The 20,093-nt window shown below is 38.7% G+C and overlaps 1 protein-coding gene across 1 annotated transcript in view; it reads left to right on the top strand.

Moving 5' to 3' along the window:
* Nucleotides 1–20,093, top strand: part of TOP1 (DNA topoisomerase I) — an 86,449-nt gene that overhangs the window by 24,512 nt on the left and 41,844 nt on the right. The window contains exons 3-4 of the mRNA XM_068523958.1: nt 5,927–6,029; nt 19,857–19,980. Of these exons, the coding sequence (XP_068380059.1) occupies nt 5,927–6,029; nt 19,857–19,980 (227 nt within the window). The remainder of the gene's footprint in view (nt 1–5,926; nt 6,030–19,856; nt 19,981–20,093) is intronic.

Here is a 20,093-nt window from a genome sequence, read left to right as displayed (position 1 = left end):
TTAGTGCCCCTTTTCTCTTGCTTGCCGATGGCTGTTTGGGTTCATATCTTAATTACCTTCCTGGATTGTAAACTCCTTGAGGGCAGAGTGTCTGATGAGTCTTGAGCAGGATGCTTTTGATTTAGGAATACATTCAAAATAGTTGTAAACTGAATCAGCCCTCAGAATATAATTCTGAATCTAGTAGTAAAAGGTTGTTGGTTTTTTGCTTTTTGTTTTTGTTTTGCACATTATCCATCAAGTCACTGTGTAATGCTAGCCAGCAACTATTCCTGCAATCTGAGAAGACACAGATACTTAACCTCTTTTGTCATTTGGAAGTCTCTTTACTTAAAATCTTTGTTAACCTCAAGGAACATCTTAGGTGACAATAACAGAAAATGTTGATTCCTATTCTCTCTCTCTGTTCATTGACATATCTATTCTTAGGGAGTAACTCTAGTTAAGTTAGAGTGAAAGGAATTAGTTGTTAATGTCTTCGCAAGGCTGCTGTATTTCAGGAATCGATCTTCCTCCCATGTCTTTATCTTGAATTTTTGAAGGCTAGGGTTTGAAACACCTGTCATCAAGAGGTTATTGGGTGACCAGAATTCACAATGAATGGGGTTTTCTGGTGACTTAATATACGGTGGTTTGCACCTTTCATTTCTAATCTACCAGTCAAGTTCAAAACAATTCTTTTTGCATTTAACAGATGCTTGAAGTGGCAAGATCCTTTCTCCAAAACATTTTAACAATATCTATTCTTAGATGAATTCCAGTTAAAGGAAAGAGTATGTACTCAAAGTAATCTTCAAGTCCATTAGTGTGCTGTCTACAAACATTTTCACTATGGGGGAATGTAGATTATCGTGCCCATATCGGCATCTCTTCTGACCAGCATCTTTAGATGTCCCAGTGTTACCTTAAATACAATATGACTTCAGTTAGTTTCATCATTTCCTCACTCTTTTTGTTCTCTTCATTTTTGTTCTGCACAGCTTTCCTGTGTCTTCTTCCAAGGCACCTTGTTCTTGTCACCTCGACTTAAAGTCTTTGAGTCTTCTTTGACTCTTCCCCTGCATTTATTGATTACACATACCAGTGAGTTCCTGGAACTGGATTCTACTTCCTCTTTTTCAACATACTTTTACGTTTTCTCCTTTCTTCTCAATCCGTTTGTGTTATCACTTTTTTCTAGATTGCTTCAAAAACACTAGCTAGTTATTTTGCTTTTACCTTCTACCCACACTGCCCTTCAATTAATCCTCCTTAAGTATAGCTTTTATTTTGTTCTTTTTCTGCTTGAAGTAGCTCCTTGTCATCCTGAGAGTAGGACACCCTGACTTGGGTTAATTTCATCTATCAGACTTTATCTCTTACTGCTCCTTAACACAAATCCTCTCTTGAACTAGGCTAGTCTTCTCCTTGCTGTACCCTTATATAAGAAGAAAAAATAAGGGATTGGAAGGGACGAAGCTTAAAGATAGTGTTTAACTTTCTATTATGAAAAGTTTCAAGCATATTTAGGTAGAGAGTAGTATAGTGAACTCCCACGTATCTTATCTGCTCACTTCAATAACTATCAGCCTCTTGCCAATCTTGTTTTCTCTATTCCCATATTGCTCCAATTTTTTTTTTTTTTTTTTGCCTGAGAGTATTTTAAAGCTAATTGCAGACATCCTTCACCTGGAAGTACTTCCGTATGCAGCTTTAAAGGTTATTTATCTATCAGTTTACATAGTGCAGATCATCTCTATGGTGGCTTCCCTGTCAGTTGGTAATTTAGCTTGTTTACACACTTTTGGTGTTCATGAGCTGCCTCATTCCATTTTGCCTCCCTGTCATTTCTCCTCAGAAGGTCCAGCCTGCCATGTGGAACTATACTATAGCTATTCAAATATTTGAAGAAGTTGTCACATATTATTCTTTTTGGTACCTGTCACAGCACACATAGCACAATTTGAGCATACAGGAGACATGTAATAACATTTTAAATTAGGGGCACTTGGGGTTCAGATCTTTGACCTAGGTCTTATTTGCACTAGTGGAATTTTCAGCTACAGCTTTAAGTTTCTTACCAGACTTTTTGGTCTTATGTTTTTAGATTAACAATTGAAAGAATTGGGGACCTGGCTTTAAAAATCAATTCTGAGGTTTTGTGCACTTAAAAAAATAATGTTTTGGGCAGACTGGTTATCTAAAACCTACCTGGAATTATTTTCAACTTATCTTTTACTTAGTTTTCTTTTTCTTTAAATTTAGTGCTTTTTAGTGAGCTAATAATATTTTTTCCTTGTGTACACCAGTACTTGTCAAAATAAATTTTTAAAGCTTGGTAATTTAAAAAAATAACTTCTATTTTTTATTATAAAAGTGACTCATCTTGGGAAAAAATTGGAAAAGAAGGCAAAGTATACACACAAAAACTCAAATTGCTCATAAATTGACCACCCAAACTACTTTTAACATTTGGTGTCTATCTTCTAGTCTTTTTCGGACATGTTTATGTGTTTGTTGAACTACACACAGAGTAATTTTTTTTTTTTTTAATATATTATGTCCCTGCCATATGCTTGCGCCATAATAGCAGATCCTAATGTTCTGTTTCTTGTTTGCTAAATCTGGCCTGTAAACAAAATCAAACAACACAGGCTTCATTCTAGGTTTTAGTGCTGGTGGCATGTTTTGTCATTATTATGGTTTTAACCATAAGTGCTAGTTGGGCGCAGAAGTAGTGAGGGTATTAATTATTGTCAAGTGAACAGGGGCCACCAACTTTGTATCAGATTGACTCAGCATTTTAAAATTTTAGACTTGAGATTTTCAGAAGTTGGAGGGTTCTTTATGCTACATGGAAGGTTGGGTTCAAGTCCTACTTCTGACACCATATGATTTTATTTTCCCATCTCTGTGGGATGAGAATTTCTTACAGCTAGGGGGTACGGTCATGCAAATTTCTGTTTCCCTAGGGCCTGGCACAGAATAGATACTTAATGGATTGTGCCAAATGTGGCTTCTTTTTTTGCTGTGAGCCAGGAGTAGTGTAAACACACTACTATACACTATTATATACACTATACATTATTATACATTATAATAACGTATAATAATTGAGAGCCTATACATTATTGTTAGTTATCTATTGCTATTAAACACGATATCTCAAAATTTAATGGCTTAAAATAACAAACATTTGTCTTAACACAGTTTGTGTGAACCAGGAATCCAGGAACAGCTTAGCTGGGTGGTTTTGGCTCAGAGTCTGAGACTGCAGTCATCTGAAGGCTTAATTGAGGACCCACTTCCAAGGTGGTTCAATCGCATAGCTATTGTCGGGAAGTTTCAGTTCCTCACCACATGGGCCTCTCCATAGGGCTGGTTGGATGTCCTAACAGTATGGCGACTGAATTCCTCCAGGGCAAGGAGAAAGATCCAGTGCCTTTTATGACCTGGTGTTAGAAGTTGCACACTGACATTTCCACTTTATCCTGTTTTTAGGAGTGAGTCACTAAGTCCAGCCCATATTTAAGGAGAAGGAAATTAGGTCACACCTTGAAAGGAAAAGTATCAAAGAATCTGTTGGACATATTTTAAAACTACCACATGTGTTGGATACATAAACTTCTAATTGATTCATATTCAACATTGGGGTGACATGTCCCCAGTGAGCTGCATTTTTAGTATGCCCTTGGGTTAATTCTGATACACTAAAATTTGAGAGTCATAACCTTAAAAAGTGGAGAGAGATACCATGTTTGTGGATGCAAAGACACAGTAATGTTTTGATGTCACATCTCTCCAAATTGTCCTATGAACACAAACTCCCAGCTGGCTTTTTTTTTTAAAGAAATCAACCAACTGAATCTAAAATTTATATGGAAATACAGAAGACAGAATAGCCAAAACAATTTTGAAAAAGAACAAAGTTAAAGTACTTATATTACCTGATATCAAAACTTACTATGGAAAAAAGCTCTACTGTGAAGCTTTAGTAGTCAAGATTGTGTGTGTGTGTGTGTGTGTGTGTGTGTGTGTGTGTGTGTGTAGGATAAAATGGGGTCCAGAAACAGATCTATGATTATGTGGTCATTTCATTTCCAGTAAAGAGGCCTAAGGCAATTCAATGGAGAAAAGGCAGTCTTTTCGAGAAATGGTGCTAGAACAACTGGACATCTTCATAGATTAAAAAAATGTTCCCTGTCCCTTACCTCTGTAAAACTCCTAGAAAAAAAGAATATTCACAATACACATGTCTAACCAAAAATTTGTAATGGATAATGTATAAAGAACCCTTACAACTTAGGAATAAGACAACGTTTTTTAAGTGGGGGAAAGATTTGAAGAGATACTTCACTGAAGGAGATATGTGAGTGGCCAATCTGCACTTGAAAAGTTGCCCATCATTTAATCAGGAAACTGGATTAAAATCACAGTGAGAGGGACCTCCCTGGTGGCGCAGTGGTTAAGAATCCACCTGCCGATGCAGGGAACACAGGTTCGAGCCCTGGCCCAGGAAGATCCCACATGCCACAGAGCAGCTAAACCCGTGCACCATAACTACTGAGCCTGCACTCTAGAGCCCATGAGCCACAACTGCTGAGCCCACGTGCCACAACTACTGAAGCCCGCGCGCCTCGAGCCCATGCTCCGCAACAAGAGAAGCCACCGCAATGAGAAGCCTGCACACTGCAATGAAGAGTAGCCCCCGCTCATTGCAACTGGAGAAAGCCTGTGCGCAGCAATGAAGACCCAACACAGCCAAAAATAAATTAATTAATTAATTAATTTTTTTTTAAAAAAGCGCCACAGTGAGATACCACTACATACCTGCTAGAATGGCTAAAATTAGAGACTGATAATACTAGGTATTGGTGAGAATTTGTAGCAGTTGGAACTCTAATCCGTTGTTGGTGGGAATGTGTAATGATACAATCACTTGGGAATACAATTTGGCAGTTTCCTATCAGGTTAAACATACACTTATACCGTATGACCCTGTAACTTCACTATTAAGTATGTATCCAAGAGAAATGAAAACACATCTACACAAAGACTTGTGTATGAAAGTTCGTAACAGATTTATTTGTAAAAACCAACGCCTGAAAACAACTCAAATGTCCATCAACAGGTGAATGGATAAATAAATTGCAGTGTATCCACACAATGGTGTACCATTCTAATAAAAATCTAACCAATTACTGATACATCCAGCAACATGGTTGAATGTCAAAAATATTTTGCTAAGCATAAGAAGTCAGACACAAAAGAGGAAATTCTGTAATTTCATTCATATGAAACTAGAAATGTAGACAAATCTAATCCATTGTGCTAGCAGATCAGTGGTTGCTTCGGGCTGGTAATGGAAAATGGGGATTGACTGGGAATGGGCACAAGGGAGACTTCCGGGGATGATGGAATTGTTCTAAATTTTGATTGTGGTGGAGATTATATCAGTGCATATGTATGCTAGACTTATCACACTGTATCTTTGAAATGTGTATATCTTACTGTATGGAAATTATACTTCATTAAAGTTGATTTAAAAACAGGTATCCCTTAAGGTTTGAATTTTCCAGAAGTTACATAGATAACCATCTGATCTTGAAAGTCAGTGTTCAAGATTTATCCCTTCGAATCATTTATGGCTTAGTCTTCATAGTACCAGATCTAGGAGAAGAATACCAAACTGTTGCTTCCTTTTACGGTAGAATTGGCTCCCCTCCTCTTCCTGCTTATTTGTAACACGTCTTGGTTTTAGAGGCAGGGTAATGGGATGCCTTGTCTGGGCTGCTTTGTGAAATCTTTCCCTCCAATGGAATGTGCTGTTATGGCTACCATGCCATTTAAATCCTGTCATTGTGCGTCTTGACCAGCTTGTCAAGGTAGCTGGGCAGGAGATATAGCTCATGACTGCTCTTTACTGACTCATCTCTTATGGTTACAGATTCTCATAAACACAAAGATAAACATAAAGATCGAGAACACCGGCACAAAGAGCACAAGAAGGACAAGGAGAAGGACCGAGAAAAGTCCAAGCATAGCAACAGGTAAGGGTTGAACCAGCAAGTCCCTCATCATTCAGCAGTGGGTTGGCTATGGCTTGGCTCACCTGCAACAGGCCTTAACTTGAACCACAGGTAAATACCATGGATAGCAAAGTCAGCAGAGACTTTGATTCCAGAGTTGTTAAGAGGATGGCCTTGATAATTCAGGCCTTACTGGGGATGCCATTTTTCAGATCAGGATGTACAAAGCAACTATGGTGAATTGTTAACACATGATGGCATTTAATCAAGTGTCCAGAGAGCTTGCCTTGATAAAAGGTGACTGGATTGGAGACTTGATAGATATACATTTTTCTTCTTTCCATACTTTAAAGGGTATAAATTTAAAAATTCTTAACTTAGGCTTCCATGGTTTGTAAGCCCCTGAAATCATATACAAAAGGTTGGGTATATGAGATATTCCTGGAGAGAACATTCCTAGCTTTCGTCAGGTTACCAGAAGAGTTCAGCTCTCACGAAAGCCAGTAACCACCAATGTAAATGAAACTCAGTGGTGCTGCCCTCTGGGATCCAAAGGAATCAGAAAGATGTTTTCTTGTTCATTTTGCTTCCATTTTTCTGGTGTAGGAGACAAGTGGTTAGGCCCAGAGACTTAGGGTATCTTTGGATATAGGACCACTTATTGAAAATGAGGACTTAAACTTCCATTTTGAGTTAAAGGCAGTTGTTGGTGAGAAAGCCATAGAGTATTCTCATAGTGGCTGAAGTTTTGTTAGAGCGAACATAAAGTTCAGTCATTTATTGGCACAAGTGCCTGTAGCCTAGAGTCTCTTAGAACTATTTCATTAGGTTGGCTTATTGTCTGTAGACAAGATGTTTTCAACATAAATAATAGTCAAAAGTTTCTTGTCCAATATATACAGAAATCTTCTACAAATAAATAAAAATGAGGCAGATAATCCAACAGAAAAATTCATGAGCGGGCTGAGTAAGCTCTTCACAAAAGAAGATACCCACATGGCCAATAAAAATACTAGAAGATGCTCAACATTATTCATCAGGGAAATGCAACCTCAATATAATATGCTACACATTGTAATAATGGCTAAATATTAAAATAACGCTAATACCAAGATCTTACAATGGTGTGGATCAATCCCATTTCTGATGGGACTATAAATTGTTAAATCATTTTGGAAAACTACTTAGCAGTGTCTTCTAAAGTTAACATATGTATACCCTCTAACCTAAGAATTCCGTTCCTGAATGTGTTCTCAACGGAAATGTGTGTATTTGTGCACCAAAGGGCATGTACGAAGCTCTTCAGAGCTGCGTTGCTTTTAATAGCCCCAAAGTGAAAATCTCCTAAATGCTCATTAATAGTAAAATGGATAAAGTGTGGTATATTCACATCTTAGGATACTATATATAAATAAATATGAAATAACTGCTGTTAAAGTAATAAGCGTAGGTGAATTCCACAAACCTATGTTGAGTGAAAGAAACCAGCCAAAAAATATATATTGTATGCTTCAATTTACTTGAAGTTCAAAAACAAAAAAATTAATCAAGACCTTTAGAATTCAGGGTCATGGTTATCTTTGGGAAGGAAGGAAGGGTAGCAATTGTAAAATGGTATGAGGGGAACTTCTGGTGGGGTATCAATGGTATTTTTCTTAACTTTGGTGGTAATCACATATTTATTGTTATTTTGTGATAACTCTGAACTCTGCACATACGATCAGAATATAATTATGTGTATATGCTACTTTTATTTTTAAAAGTTATAAAAAAATAAGGCTTATCAAGAAAAAAGATAAAGTGAGAATTCTAAGTCTGTTCTTTTTATGAGTAATGAAAAATTTTTACGTATTTTAAATGAAAATTTTAAATTAATAAGTCTTTATAAATCATTAAAATAACCAGATTAATTTCTCTAGTGAGGATATTTCTTCACAAAATCATCTATCACTCCTGTGGTCAGTCTTTTTTTAAATTTTATTTCTTTTTTTTTTTTAACTTTTTGGCTGCGTTGGGTCTTCGTTGCTGCACGCAGGCTTTCTCTAGTCGCGGCGAGCAGGGGCTACTCTTCGTTGCGGTGTGTGGGCTTCTCAATGCGGTAGCTTCTCTTGTTTCAGAACGTGGGCCCTAGGGCGCGTGGGCTTCAGTAGTTGTGACGCGTGGGCTCAGTAGTTGCGGCGCACGAGCTCTAGGGTGCATGGGCTTCAGTAGTTGGGGCACGTGGGCTCAGTAGTTGCGGCGCATGGGCTCTAGGGCGCGCGAGCTTCAGTAGTTGTGACATGTGGGCTCAGTTGGCTCGCAGGCTCAGTAGTTGTGGCTCGCAGGCTCTAGAGCGCAGGCACCGTAGTTGTGGTGCATGGGCTTAGTTGCTCCACGGCATGTGGGATCTTCCTGGACCAAGGATCAAACCCATGTCCCCTGCATTGGCAGGTGGATCCTTAATCACTGTGCCACCAGGGAAGTCCACTCCTGTGGTCTTTCCCCACCACGCACTCATTTCTTACCACTTGATTATCTAGTTTCCATTTTCATTAGTCTACTGATTTTAATTTTAGTAGTTGAATCCAGTCTCAGTTCACATGCATCTTTTCTTCAGTTTGTAGGTGTCCAGCCTATATTAATATCTACCAAAGTAGATTTGAGAGCAAAGAATATTGCCAGTAATGAAGAAGTTCATTTCATAATGATAAAAAGGGACCAATTAATCAGGAGGAAATAGCAGTTGTAAATGTTTATACACTGATATCAGAGCCTCAAAATACATGAAGTAAAAACTGACAGAATTGCAAAGAGAAATAATTCATATTTTACTACCTCTTTCTCAATTGATAAGCAGAGAGAAAATCATTAAGGATATAGAAGACTTTGAACATCATCAACCAACCTGATTTAATTGACATTTATAGAATATTACGCTCAACAGTGAAATACAAATGGAACATTTGCCAAGATATACCATATTCTGGGCCCAGGCCTTCTCCTTGAAACCAGCTTCCCTTGGCTTTCCACTTTTCTGGCCACCTTTTTCATCTTCTCATTCCAGTTCACAGAGTGATTCTGTAAGTCTTTGGCTCTCTTCCTCTGCCACCTCTCTTGCCATTTACCCTTCTCTCACGTTCCATTTCCAGTCTCCCTGAACTTCTTTTCAGTTCCCCAAACACAGCATGTCTTCTGAATACTCTAGGTTTTAAAATATGCTGTTACTGATTCTGGAATACTCTGTTGCCCTCTTAAGAACATTCTTTTAGTTGCAGCATAGAGTTTACTTCTTTCAGGTATCCTTTCTGCCCTCCACCCTCATATTAAACTGCCATTTTTATGAGTTCTCTGGCACCTTGAATATATCCCTATCATAGTAATTACCAGTTGTGTTGGTGTTGTAATTGTCTCTTTACTTTTCTGTGTGCCCTATTAGACTCTTGAGGTCCCTGCGAACAATGTTGGGGTCTGTTGTATTCATTTTACATCCTCAAGGCTTAGTATAGTACCTGGCAGATAGGTGGTACTTAGTAGTGTATGTTTATTGAATCAATGAGTGGTTGACCTACGGTTACACCAGTTACCATCTTCTCTCTCCTGTTCACATATTCTCAATTCTATAGGATGGTTCCCTCTGGCCATCCCACATTTCAAATACATTTTTTTGTGTGTGTGTGGTGAAATATGCATAACATAAAGTTTGCCATTTTGAACTGGCATTAAGTACATTCACCATATTGTACAACCATCCCCAGTATCCATCTTCAGAACTTTATCATCATCCCAAATAATCTCTGAACCTCTTAAATAATACCTCCTCATCCCCCCTTGCCCCCATCCATTAGCAACTTCTATTTTCTATCTGTGAATTTTTCCACTCTAGCTACCTCATGTAAGTGGAATCATAAAATATTTGTCATTTTTGGGTCTGGCTTATTTTCCTTAGCATAATGTTTTCAAGGTTCATCCATTTTGTCAAATATCAGAATTCCATTCCTTTTTATAGTTGACTAATATTTCGTTGTCTGTCTACCACATTTTAAAAAATTCATTCAAAAACAAAACAAAACAAAAAAACAAACAAAAAATATAAATAAAATAAAAAATTCATTCATCCGTTGATGGATACTTGGGGTTGTTTCTACCTGTTGGCTATTGTGAATAATGCTGCTAAGAACATGGGTGTACAAGTATCTGTTTGAGTCCCTGCTTTCAATTCTTTTGGGTGTATACTTAGGAGTAGAATTGCTGATCATGTCAAACAAGAATTATCTTGCTTGCCATCTTTATGATGTGCTAGTTGATGTGAAGTGCCAAAAAATGTGAGATAGTCTTGACCATGAAGAACTTCATCATCTGAGGAAAATGCTTATAGATCAGATGAAGAAAAACTAATTTTCATGTTACCTGAAATCTGTCCAGAAAGACTTTAAAAAGATAGAAGTTATTACTTAAACCATAAGCTTTTTTTTTTTTTTTTTTTTTTTTAAAGTTGAGAATTACGTTTTATTTGATGGACTTGCTAAGGACTTAAGCCTGGAAGACAGCCTCTCAGATGACTCTGAGGGACTGCCCTGAAGAGGTAAGAGAGGAGCCAGGATACATAGGAGTTTTTGCAAGAAACCAGGTAGTAGGAACATCAAAAGATTATTGTTAATTAAAGAAAAACAGGGACTTCCCTGGTGGTCCAGTGGTTAAGACTCCAGGCTTCCACTGCAGGGGGTGTGGGTTCGATCCGTGTAAACCATAAGCTTTTAAAAATGGATCTCTTACCCTCTGACACATCTTTCTTCACCAACCATAATTTGCAATTGTGATGGGAGAAAAGATTAGGTAGAAGTGGCATAAAAGGCTTTGGGACATAAATTTGGCCCTCTCCTGTTTTACCAGAATCTCCTTTTTAAAAATAAAGGATGTAATTTTGGCATCATTTTTCTTGAAAAGTCCACAATGGTTTCTTGCCTGTATCTAGGAGAAGGCCTCTGGTCTGGTCTATCCACTTAGGTCTCATGAGATCTCGACTAGGTTATCTAACCTTCCTCAACTGAGCTTTTTCATCTTCCTCAGTTTCCTCATATTAATACATGCTTCAGAAGGGACCCTGGGAGTCAGTAAGTATGAAAGCTCTTTAACTGTGATCTGCTCTACAGATGTGAAGAGATAATATTTTGTACATCTATTAAAAGCATACTTTTCCAAGATTATAGCATAGGCAATCAGGAATTTGTTCTACGCAATTTTGTGCCTTTTAATATTTTCTTCATTTCTAATCAGAATACTTGAGAAAACAGTAGCCTATTTGCCAAAAGGCGTTGGAAGAACCTGCTCTGAGTTTCTGTTTATATATGACTAAATCTAGCCCTGGATCTCTAATTCACATGTGAGTAAGTTTAAGACAGTTGAACCAGATGATGTGTTGTAAGCAGACTTTTAAATGCTTCCTGTTTTGACCTCTCCTGACACACTACCTCTTTGCAGCAAAGCAGGTGTGTTGGTTATGGTCCAGTAAAATTCTGTACACTGTGTTCCTTTTTAAGTGACTTCTGACCTTAACGGTAGTTTTGGGTTTCTTCATTTTTCTTCTTAGCACATTAAGGAAACCTTGAGGATTGTTTAATCACCTCTGAAGCCCAGGATAATTAAGATGTAGCATGTTCTGTTCCAAAATGCTTCACTTTATTTTAACACTTTGCTCATCAACCCTGCCTAATTTTGTGGCTATCTATTATGAGGAAACAAGTTCTACAGTAATGTGTATCTATATTCCCTCCTTCTCTGCTAGATATTAGCATCAGTCATTTTTCATTAGGCTACACTTAGGACCCAAATCCAGGAGGCCTCTTTGTCCTGCATAGTAATATGTACTGCATATTTGGAGTGTCAGAGGATGGGAAACAAGCCTTTCAGAGATAGAACGGGATTTAGACCTACCTCTTAGGAGATCCCATCTTATTCATATGCTTTCTCCTTTTATTATTCTAATTCAAGGTGCAAAATAGGGGAAGGGGTGTTAAAGATCATTCCACCTCATCTCTTTTTTGTGTGGACATGAGTCTGAGGTGACCTGCCCAAAGTCACATGGCAGGGTGGTGGCAGAGTGAGGATGAGAGACCAGGGCTTCTGAGTCCTAGTATGATTTTTCTCCCACTACATTATTCCTTCCAGTAAAAAATAAAACAAAACAAAACAATCTCCCTCCCTAAGAGAGGTTAGTTGTGTTGCTAAACTATCTGTGTTTAAATACGAGCATCTCTTTCTCATATGCATATTGTAGGCAGCTTAGGTTTTAAAATGGCCAGATCATTTCAGGCGCTGCCTCTTTCTTTGGGCCCCAAACCCCTAAAGTTTTTGGCATTAGAAGTATTAATCTCATTAAATTCTGACCCTGTGAAAACCCCATCTCTGACTCTTTGGCCTATAACATCACAGGAAGTTTCTACCAAAGTCAAATAAAAATAATTTCTTCTGTTATTTGTCTCTGATACTGCTTCTTTCCATTAACGTTGATATTTAGCACTTGAGGTCCTTTAAAGCAATATATAAATCCTCTCTAAAGAAATAAAAGGAATACTCTTACTAGATGCCAAGGAATCACTGGGCTTGTAGGATCTCACCAGATACTTCTCTTGAAACGTTGCATTCTTAGCATAAGTTATCTTTAATACTAGACCTCTTATATATACAACATCATTAAAAGCAATTGGGGGGGGAGGCTTGAATTTAGAAAACAAAGGACTGTCACATGTGAAATACAACATTTCTCCTGCTAGCTTTTGACTGTGTGCATCTCTTGTCATTTTTAAACCTGACGCTCAGGGTGGAGTGACAATTTTGTGGAAGGCCAGGGAAAATAGAAAGAACTACTGTGAAACAGTAAGGGAAGTGCTTTTCCAGCCACATTGGCAGTGCTAATTTATACAGTCAGTGTGAGAATAAGGTTGCTTTTGGTTTCTGCTTTCCCTTCAATTCCAAATCCTACCTGAATTAGAGTTGAGAGAACATAGGCTCATAGGGAAATGCACTGGAATTAAGCAACTGGTTCTCAGATTAGGGGCAGTTTTTCTGAAAGTAATCACATTTAAAAGATGTGTTTACTGCTTTTTTTGTGAGTTGTTGCTGAAGCCCTCCATTTATCTACATGTCCCTGTATCAACCTGTCTGGGAGAAATGGACAGTTAACATAGGTAAATAGAGAAGATTGGGTAGTTTAGAAATGAGAAAACTGAGTACCACCACCATTCACATGGGAGTCAATGTGATGTAGTGGAAAGCACACTAAAATAGAAGTGGAGAGGCTAGGTTCTATCATTTACTAGCTGTGTGTCCTTATCCAAGCCGCTTAACTTCTGGGTCTTTTCCCATTTTGGTTGAGTGTTGATAGCAATACTAGCCTGGTCGAGCTTTCAGGTGTGTTGGGGGAGAATTCAATGTAATTATGCAGATAAAAGCTCTTTGGAAACTGTAACATACTCAGTAATTGAGATTATTATGATTACCACAAAGCCTGGTAGAATATCATTCAGATAAATTGAAGCTGTTGATTTTGGTAGTTGAATCTAATTTAGTAGTTACTTATTGATAACATCTATTTTGGTGCCCTGGTTTTCAATGATATCTAGCCCTATTATAATGACCCACAGTCTTTTTTTTTTTTTTTTAAGATTTCATGGTGGAAAGGGTATTTGAGCTAGCCATGGAAAAGATGGTTAAGATCTTGACAAGGAAAGGTGATGGCTAGAAAGAGTGACATTCCAGACAGCGAGAAAAGCATAAACAAAATATGGAAGCATTATAATGTACTTTGCTCTGGGTAGAATCCAGTTAGGTGGATGCCTGGGTTAACAGGATGGGTTAGAAAACGAGGGCTCCAAAAAGTTGCTTGGGGAAAAACTATTAAATGCTATTTCAAGAAGCTGGGACTTGATTCTAAAGGAGCAAGAAGCCTTTGAAAATAGTCGAGAAAGGGAAACATAGGACTTAGCCACAAGTGGCATGAGGGGGTCTAAGAAAAAGGATTCCTAGCTTGGATAACTGTGTGACTGTTTACCCTATTAGTAGAGATAAAGAACTTAGGGGAGGGATGGGAGTTCAGAATGTGTATTGGCTTTGGCATCTTTGGGCACATCCCTTTATCTGCTCTGGCCTGCAAACAAAGGATTAAATAATTTCTAAGATTCCACTCAACTCCCAAGTTTTAATAATTCTTGGGATTTCATTTAGTAACCTATAATGGTGGATGAGCATTGAGAAATCTTCATTTCTCAGAGCCTTTCAGAAACGAGCTGCTGCATTTTTTCAAGAGGCAACTTTTGAATTTACCTCCTAGAATGTTTCATTGAACAAACATTATTTAAGCTCTAATTGTCTGCTTTCCTTTGAAGGGTTTCCTCCTTTCACAGCTTGGAATCTTTCTAGGCTCTCCCATAGGAATCCCCTGTGACTCCATTGGCTGCAACCTGCAGGGGTCTGCTGCCTTGAGGAAGTGGGCAGGTTGCTGGAATGAGTTTTTTCTCTTAGCCATTAGTGGCTAGGTCCTATTCGCAGAAGGTAAAGAGGCTTCTTCTCCCCTTAGCAGTGTTTCGTTTTTGCTTTGTTTGGGGAGTAAGGCACCAGAGTGGTCAAATGCATGACTGCCTGAGTTTAAATCCTAGTTATTGTTCGTTAGATGTATTTCCTTGGGAAAGTTACTGAACCTTCCCATGTCTCAGTTTCCATATCTGTAAAATGAAAATACTTACCTCAGTTTTGTAATGGAGATTAAATTGCTTAGAAGAGTGCCTGGCACTTAGTACTGTTTAAATATCTGTTAAATATTTTTATTGCTGATAGAGGACAGACCATTGTTTTAGTTTTCTTTAACAAACTTAAATGGTTTCCCATAGCCAACATCCTAGCTTCCCAGAATATCAGACACAGGGTTTTTGCCTAAAGAGGCAGCAAATGCCTTCTTGCAGAAAGAAAATATTTTCACTCTTGGCTTCCTACTGCCATCCCCCTACTTCCACCCTGTCTCCCATTCTTCTTCCTAAGTGCCTTCCTAAGGTTAACCCTGGTCAACCCTCTCTTTTGTCTGCTCAGGTCCAACAAGAGTCTCACTCGAGAGGTGACTTTGAATCTTCCCATTTACTCTGTTTGGCATTGACTTTTGCTTGTCTAGGCTCTGATGTTAGGTAGATCTTTTCCCCAGACAGACATGAGCCCCGAGCCAAGGAGTCGGCTTCTGTGTATAGCCAGTAATTGGATGTTTTCTCTGTGAGTTCCTGATGATGAAATTCATATTTCATCCAAGAGTATGACCATTTCAGAGCTTCTAGGAATGCCAGCTACTGTCTGTATTTTGGCCTTCAGTGTACCCCAGACTAAACTCATTCTTAAAATGTATTTGTTCTTCAAATCTTTGGGTTTCCTTACTGTGGTCATTATCAAGCTTTTCTTCTAGTTTATTTTTCTTATTTAGCCCCACTGACATTTCTTCAATATTACAGTCACCTGTACTGTTGCCCCAAACTGGCCAGTATTGTAGTCCTCAGTTATATTTAAAACCCATTTTGTGACTTTTACATATTGTGTCTATTGTGTATGGAAAAGTAGCAGGATCAGTATAAAGACATGGGTAATGGCTCTTTTTTTTCTTTTAAATAAATAAATATATTTATTTATTTATTTTTGTCTGTGTTGGGTCTTTGTTGCTGTACGTGGGCTTTCTTTAGTTGTGGTGAGCGGGGGCTACTCTTCATTGCGGTGCGTGGGCTTCTCATTGCGGTGGCTTCTCTTGTTGCGGAGCATGGGTTCTAGGCACGCAGGCTTCAGTAGTTGTGGCACATGGGCTCAGTAGTTGTGGCTTGCAGGCTCTAGAGCTCAGGCTCAGTAGTTGTGGCGCACAGGGTTAGTTGCTCTGCGGCATGTGGGATCTTCCCAGGCCAGGGCTCGAACCCGTGTCCCTTGCATTGGCAGGCAGATTCTTAACCACTGCGCCACCAGGGAAGCCCTGGGTAATGTCTCTTAAAACAGGTAGTCAACATATGAACTCCTCTTCTGCACTGGACAGAATTTCCATCATCTCACTATCATAAGTGGAAAGGTGCTGCCCTTTAAGCCAGTGTGAAAGTCAAGCCAGTTTTAAGTCTTTTGGAAAAAGAGGTACATGTTAGGAAATCCTGAATGGTGATGAGTCAGCCTAACTGATCCAGATTGGCTGCATTTTCTACCACTGGCCAAATTCTGCTTCTAACTTCCATGGCACAGCCTTAGACATGCTTCTGTATGATAGGACTTTGACCCCCAAGTGCATCTGCTACTTAATTCAGGTAGATTCCTAGGAAAGACTACCACTGAGGCTCGCTCTTTGGCAGCACTTCTGTCGGTGTGGGGTTATGGATGAGGGGTAGGACTCCCGGTGCTCTGCTCTCTATTTCTGGAGGCAGGGACAGGAACAGCACCTGACACGTAGATATGATGTTAGCATTGTGTTCAAGAGACTTAATAGGGCTTCGTAAACCCATATTTCTAATAGTCCCCAATGGAATGCATTGTACCACAAGATGTTCCTTAACCCTGAATCACCGGAACTCAGTCTAAAAATCCAAACTTGTTCTGTTATATCTAAACAGTTGGGAATAGAGGAGAGTGAGTTGCCTTTGGAAAGTCAAGTTGATAGTTTCATCTCATTTTGGTCTTTGTGATTAATTATGACCTACAAAGGGGTTACTACTCTAGCAGGAACTTTGAATTTCCTGAATAGATTTCCCTCTGGTTAGCAGGCAGAGGAAGTACTGACTTTTTTCACTTTCCTGGGGTGGCCTGGGTACTATCTCATTGCCATGTCATTTGTTGACTTCTTTTCCCTGATCTCTGTTTGGTGTGGTAATGAATAGCAAAGCAGAAAACTGGAGGCCTATGTGTATACTTATGGTGCCCATGCTGTGATTGCCAGAAGGCCAGAGAGCCAGTTTTCTAGTGAAACAGACTAATGTTCTAAGAATTGCTTTCATTGAGAAAGAGAACAAGGGGGTTGGGGGGTGGGGGGTGGGGAGGCGTGGAGGTGGAGCATAAAGGAATAAGGAATATAGAGCATTCCTAAACTTAGATTCTTAAGTCAGCCATTTAGAGTTTCATGGGAAGACAAAATGAGAAGTAGCTGTCCCAAGGGTTTTATCATTTCAGATATCCTAGATCTCTATTCTAGAAAGTTTCCACTGATGGTAGAATAAAGTTTTGGTCTTATGCATCAAATCTCAGACTGGACATGCATTTGTCTCTAACAACACCAGGCTACCCTTATGTGGTATGTATCAACTTCATGGAATTGTAATGATTGATTTAGTGGAAAGTGCTCTGAACTTGGAGATGGAAATACTCAGTTTAAATCCCAACTGCCCTTCTTTCTAACATTGTAACTTTGAATAAGACTTTGAACCACTGGCTCCTCTGTTTCTAAATCAGTTTAAGGGGATAATAAAGCCTACTTCACACAGGTGTTGTGAGGACTGAATGAAATAATGTATGTGAAAGCACTGAGCAGCACAATGCTTGCTTAGATTTTTCTTTTTTCTTAGTCTAGGGAGGGATGTATATCCACCCATTAATATTATGGATGTAATTGTTCCACATTTTTTGCTTTTAGGCAGAAACTTCTGTAGATGACCATTAATTCCTCTTACAGTTAATGTTCAAAACAAAACAAAAACTGAAACTTCAGTGCTTGTATATAGAATAGTAAGCTCAGACATTTTGCTGGTAGTATCAAAACCATGGGCCTATGATTTCATATATGTAAACTAAAGAATCGCAATCTTGGCAACTTTGTTTTTTCACCATTCTAAAGCTGGAAGAATTAATGAGAACTGGAAGTAAGAGTGTTATTGTAATCGGGAGCCATTTTGTACAAAATAAAGGATAAATTTGTTTATAAAACATTGCGTTTTGGTAAAAACAGATTATGAGAGAGAGCAAATTGAGTAGAGAGTGACATCATAGTAATGCTGAGAATAAAAAGCATGGTGGGAAAAATCGATCATCATGTGCTTCCAAGCATACTAGGGTTAAAAAGAAAGTGTGCTTATATAGGAATTTGTTATTTTTCTGTGTGTGGCACATCTAAATAACAACGTAATGAGACCAACATAGAGGGAGGAGTATATCAACCAAGGAGAGTGGACATTGCTTTATTTCCCATCTGTGGTAGTTCTGGGTCTTCCCTAAATCTGCAGTCCTGTTTATACTAGTGCCCCTGCCCTCCTGGCTGGGTTTCATAGAGTTTCTGCTGATTTATTATCCAAACTCCTATCTTTAGTTGGGGCTTCTTTTGTGCCCAGAGATATGAGTGATAACGATGCTCTCCTGATCCACATTCTGGGGCTCTCACCTAACTGGTCGCCATCATTTGTTTCTCCCTTTTTGGCCTTTGATGTAGCTGAGTATGCTAGCCAAATCTCTTTAGAACAAACTTTGTGGGATGGTTGTAACCTAATGAGCTCATTGCTGGTAAAATCTATTTTTTTTCTTCTGGGCTGAAGGTGGTAAATGTGACAGATAGGAAATACAGTCTATGGTGGGAAAGGCAAGAGCCGATGCTGCCTATAGGTTTGACTGTCCCTGTCATCTGGGGTTGCTGTCAGCTGTCCTGTGTCTGGGGTGACCCCCAACTCATAGCACTTGAATTCATGCTCTCTTTTGTTAATTTGTGGAGTATATTGGCTGCTGAGGTGAGCAAGGTTCCTAAACCTCCTACCCAGTGTACTGAAGAAAATAGTCATCCAGTGTTCACCTTAAAATACAGCTTGTGATTTTTGCTCTTTAGTCTTTGTCTATCTACATGCATATTTTTATATAACTGCAGTCATTTTATATATTCCTTTTTTCCATTTGTGTCGTAAACATTTTCCATGTATATTTGTAGGACTCACAAATTATAGCATAACAGCTACATAATGATAATGATAACTGTGATGTATAGCTTTGGTATATCACAGTTTCCCCCTCTTGTTATTTACCAAGGCTGTATCTGGTTTCTTGGTGCTTTTTTGTTTGTTTATTTGTTCTTGTTTGTTTTTTGTCATGGGAGGCATCAAAATGAACATCTCTCTGTAATGTTTTACCCAGAGAGAAATCTCCAGGAGCGAGACCCAGGATATGAACACTTTAATGGCTCTTGTTTTGTAATGTCATATTTTGTTTTCCAGAGAAGCGGCACCTTTTTACAGTGCTACCAGTGTGCCCACAAACCCCTTTAAAAGCAAGGCTTTAAATGTTTAGCACAGGAAATGCCCTTGCTTTTAGATGGATCTTTTCTTATTCTGAGGAAAGAACCAAGCAGGATTTATAAGCCCTAGCTAGAAAAGCTAGAAGTGACTAGCTTTTCCTAAGCTGGCAGGAAACATTGACTGTGTTGGGCTGCTGACTGCACAAAGCCCTGGCGTGGCTACATTTGTGATACGTCTCACTTCTGGCACTGAGCCACCAAATGATTTTTGGTGAACTGTTTTTACCTCCTCACATCAGATGTGAGAGCTCAAGTTGGAGCTTTCGTTATAGTTTTCTGCTGGTAGAATGTTGTAGAAATACAGTGGGTTTGCTGTATAGTCTTAGTAACTTAAAAAAATGTCCTGGTATGTTTAGAATGACTATGTTTTTTCTATTTGATTCCTTTGCTCCTTCGAAAAAATTAAAACATTAAGCAAGATAAAGAAAGTCTGATGTAGCCAAGAGCCTCTACTTGAACCTTCTGTCAGGACTATTTATTTAAAGCATTGTTAAGTTTCCATGGTTCATGTTATCTCAGGGTATCTTGTGAGTTAATCTTGTGATATGAACCCTGTGGTCCCTACTCTGTTTGCCCCTTCTCTGCTAACTGTGTCTTATTTTTCACAGTGAACATAAAGATTCTGAAAAGAAACACAAAGAGAAGGAGAAAACCAAACACAAAGATGGAAGTTCAGAGAAGCATAAAGACAAACACAAAGACAGAGACAAGGAAAAACGAAAGGAGGAAAAGGTACAGAACTTTCCAGTGGGGAATGAAGAGGTGTGGGATGTACTTTTCATTTTGTTTACCTTGTAAAAGCAGGTATTGAAAGTACCTTCATTGACTAGTAAGATTCCCTGGGC

This window comes from Eschrichtius robustus, chromosome 16 (assembly GCF_028021215.1).
Source record: "Eschrichtius robustus isolate mEscRob2 chromosome 16, mEscRob2.pri, whole genome shotgun sequence".
NCBI lineage: Eukaryota > Metazoa > Chordata > Mammalia > Artiodactyla > Eschrichtiidae > Eschrichtius > Eschrichtius robustus.
The sequence above is the reverse complement of the archived record's forward strand: the minus strand, read 5'-3'. Positions and strand labels throughout refer to the sequence as shown.